This window comes from Chiloscyllium plagiosum, chromosome 41 (genome assembly GCF_004010195.1).
Source record: "Chiloscyllium plagiosum isolate BGI_BamShark_2017 chromosome 41, ASM401019v2, whole genome shotgun sequence".
Taxonomy (NCBI): domain Eukaryota; kingdom Metazoa; phylum Chordata; class Chondrichthyes; order Orectolobiformes; family Hemiscylliidae; genus Chiloscyllium; species Chiloscyllium plagiosum.
In genome coordinates, this window is record NC_057750.1 from 13,391,430 (window position 1) to 13,392,757 (window position 1,328).

The 1,328-nt window shown below is 58.6% G+C and overlaps 1 protein-coding gene across 1 annotated transcript in view; it reads right to left on the reverse strand.

Moving 5' to 3' along the window:
- Nucleotides 1-1,328, reverse strand: part of LOC122542708 (sprouty-related, EVH1 domain-containing protein 1-like) — a 28,375-nt gene that overhangs the window by 15,825 nt on the left and 11,222 nt on the right. Inside the window, exon 3 of the mRNA XM_043680688.1 lies at nucleotides 896-1,072. Within this exon, the coding sequence (XP_043536623.1) occupies nucleotides 896-1,072 (177 nt within the window). The remainder of the gene's footprint in view (nucleotides 1-895; nucleotides 1,073-1,328) is intronic.

Sequence of the window (1,328 nt, forward strand, 5' to 3'; positions counted from 1 at the left end):
CATATACCCATCCAAATGCCTCTTAAATGTTGCAATTGTACCAGCTTCCACCACATCCTCTGGCAGATCATTCTATACACGTACCACCCTCTGCGTGAAAAAGTTGCCCCTTAGGTCTCTTTTATACCTTTCCCCTCTCATCCTAAACCTATGCCCTCTAGTTCTGGACTCCTCGACCCCAGGGAAAAGACTTTGTCTATTTATCCTATCCCATGCCCCTCATAATTTTGTAAACCTCTATAAGGTCACCCCTCAGCCTCCGACGCTCCAGGGAAAACAGCCCCAGCCTGTTCAGCCTCTCCCTGTAGCTCAAACCCTCCAACCCTGGCAACATCCTTGTAAATCTCTTCTGCAGCCTTTGCCCTGGTATTATCACCTCAAGATGAGCATGTCTATTCCCCTTGCCTTCTGATCGGCACCTTTCTCACAGTGAGTCAGAGCCTCTTCCCTGGAATTGGGATTCCCACTCTCCGCCGGTGAGTCTGGCGCACGGGCAGAGGGAGACTGCACCAGTCCTGGTGAGGTGAGGTACCCGAGAGCATCTCCCCCTTGCCCCATTGCAGGGGGGGAATGACGCCCGAATCCCTCGGCCGATGGAAAAGCCCGCGTCACCATCGGGGCGCACTGTCTGTGTGTGGGATCTTGCTGTGCACCAGCGGGCGCTGCTTCACCCCCTTTCCTGGTGGGTTAGGGTTTTCACCATCCACCTCACCATCCCCCAGAGGTCACCCACAGCTTCGGGGGTGGGGGGTGGAGGGGGCCAGGCCAAGGCCACATTTCTCTCCCCGCTCCCTACCCCACCCCCCGGCCCTCACCCGAATCCAATCCCGACAGAGGCGCAACGCTCCCCACCGTCTCCCGTGAGACCACGGTGCGACCCGTGACGGGCACTTACCGTCTGATCCCGGATCCGCTCTCCCCGGATCAGGAAGCGGAGCTGGCCGCTCTCGTCGGAGTGCGGGATCCGGCGGATCACAACGTGACTGAGGCCGGGCCCTCCCAGCGGCACCCAGCCCCCACTGGAGTCATCGCGGGTCATCACTACAGCTCGGACTCGCACCACATCACTGTGAGGGGAAAGACACAGCCCAGTGAGAGAGAGAGAGCGGAGCACGGGATGGGGGGAGGGAGAGGGGAGAAAGGGAGAGATAGGGAGGGAGATAGAGAGGGAGGGAGGGAGAGGGATAGAAGGAGGGGGATAGAGAGAGGGAGGGGAGAGAGAGAAAGAGAGAGAGACACACACAGAGAGACCGATTTTGCCCAAAATGTCGATTCTCCTGCTCCTCGGATGCTGCCTGACCTGCTGTGCTTTTCCAGCACCACTCTGA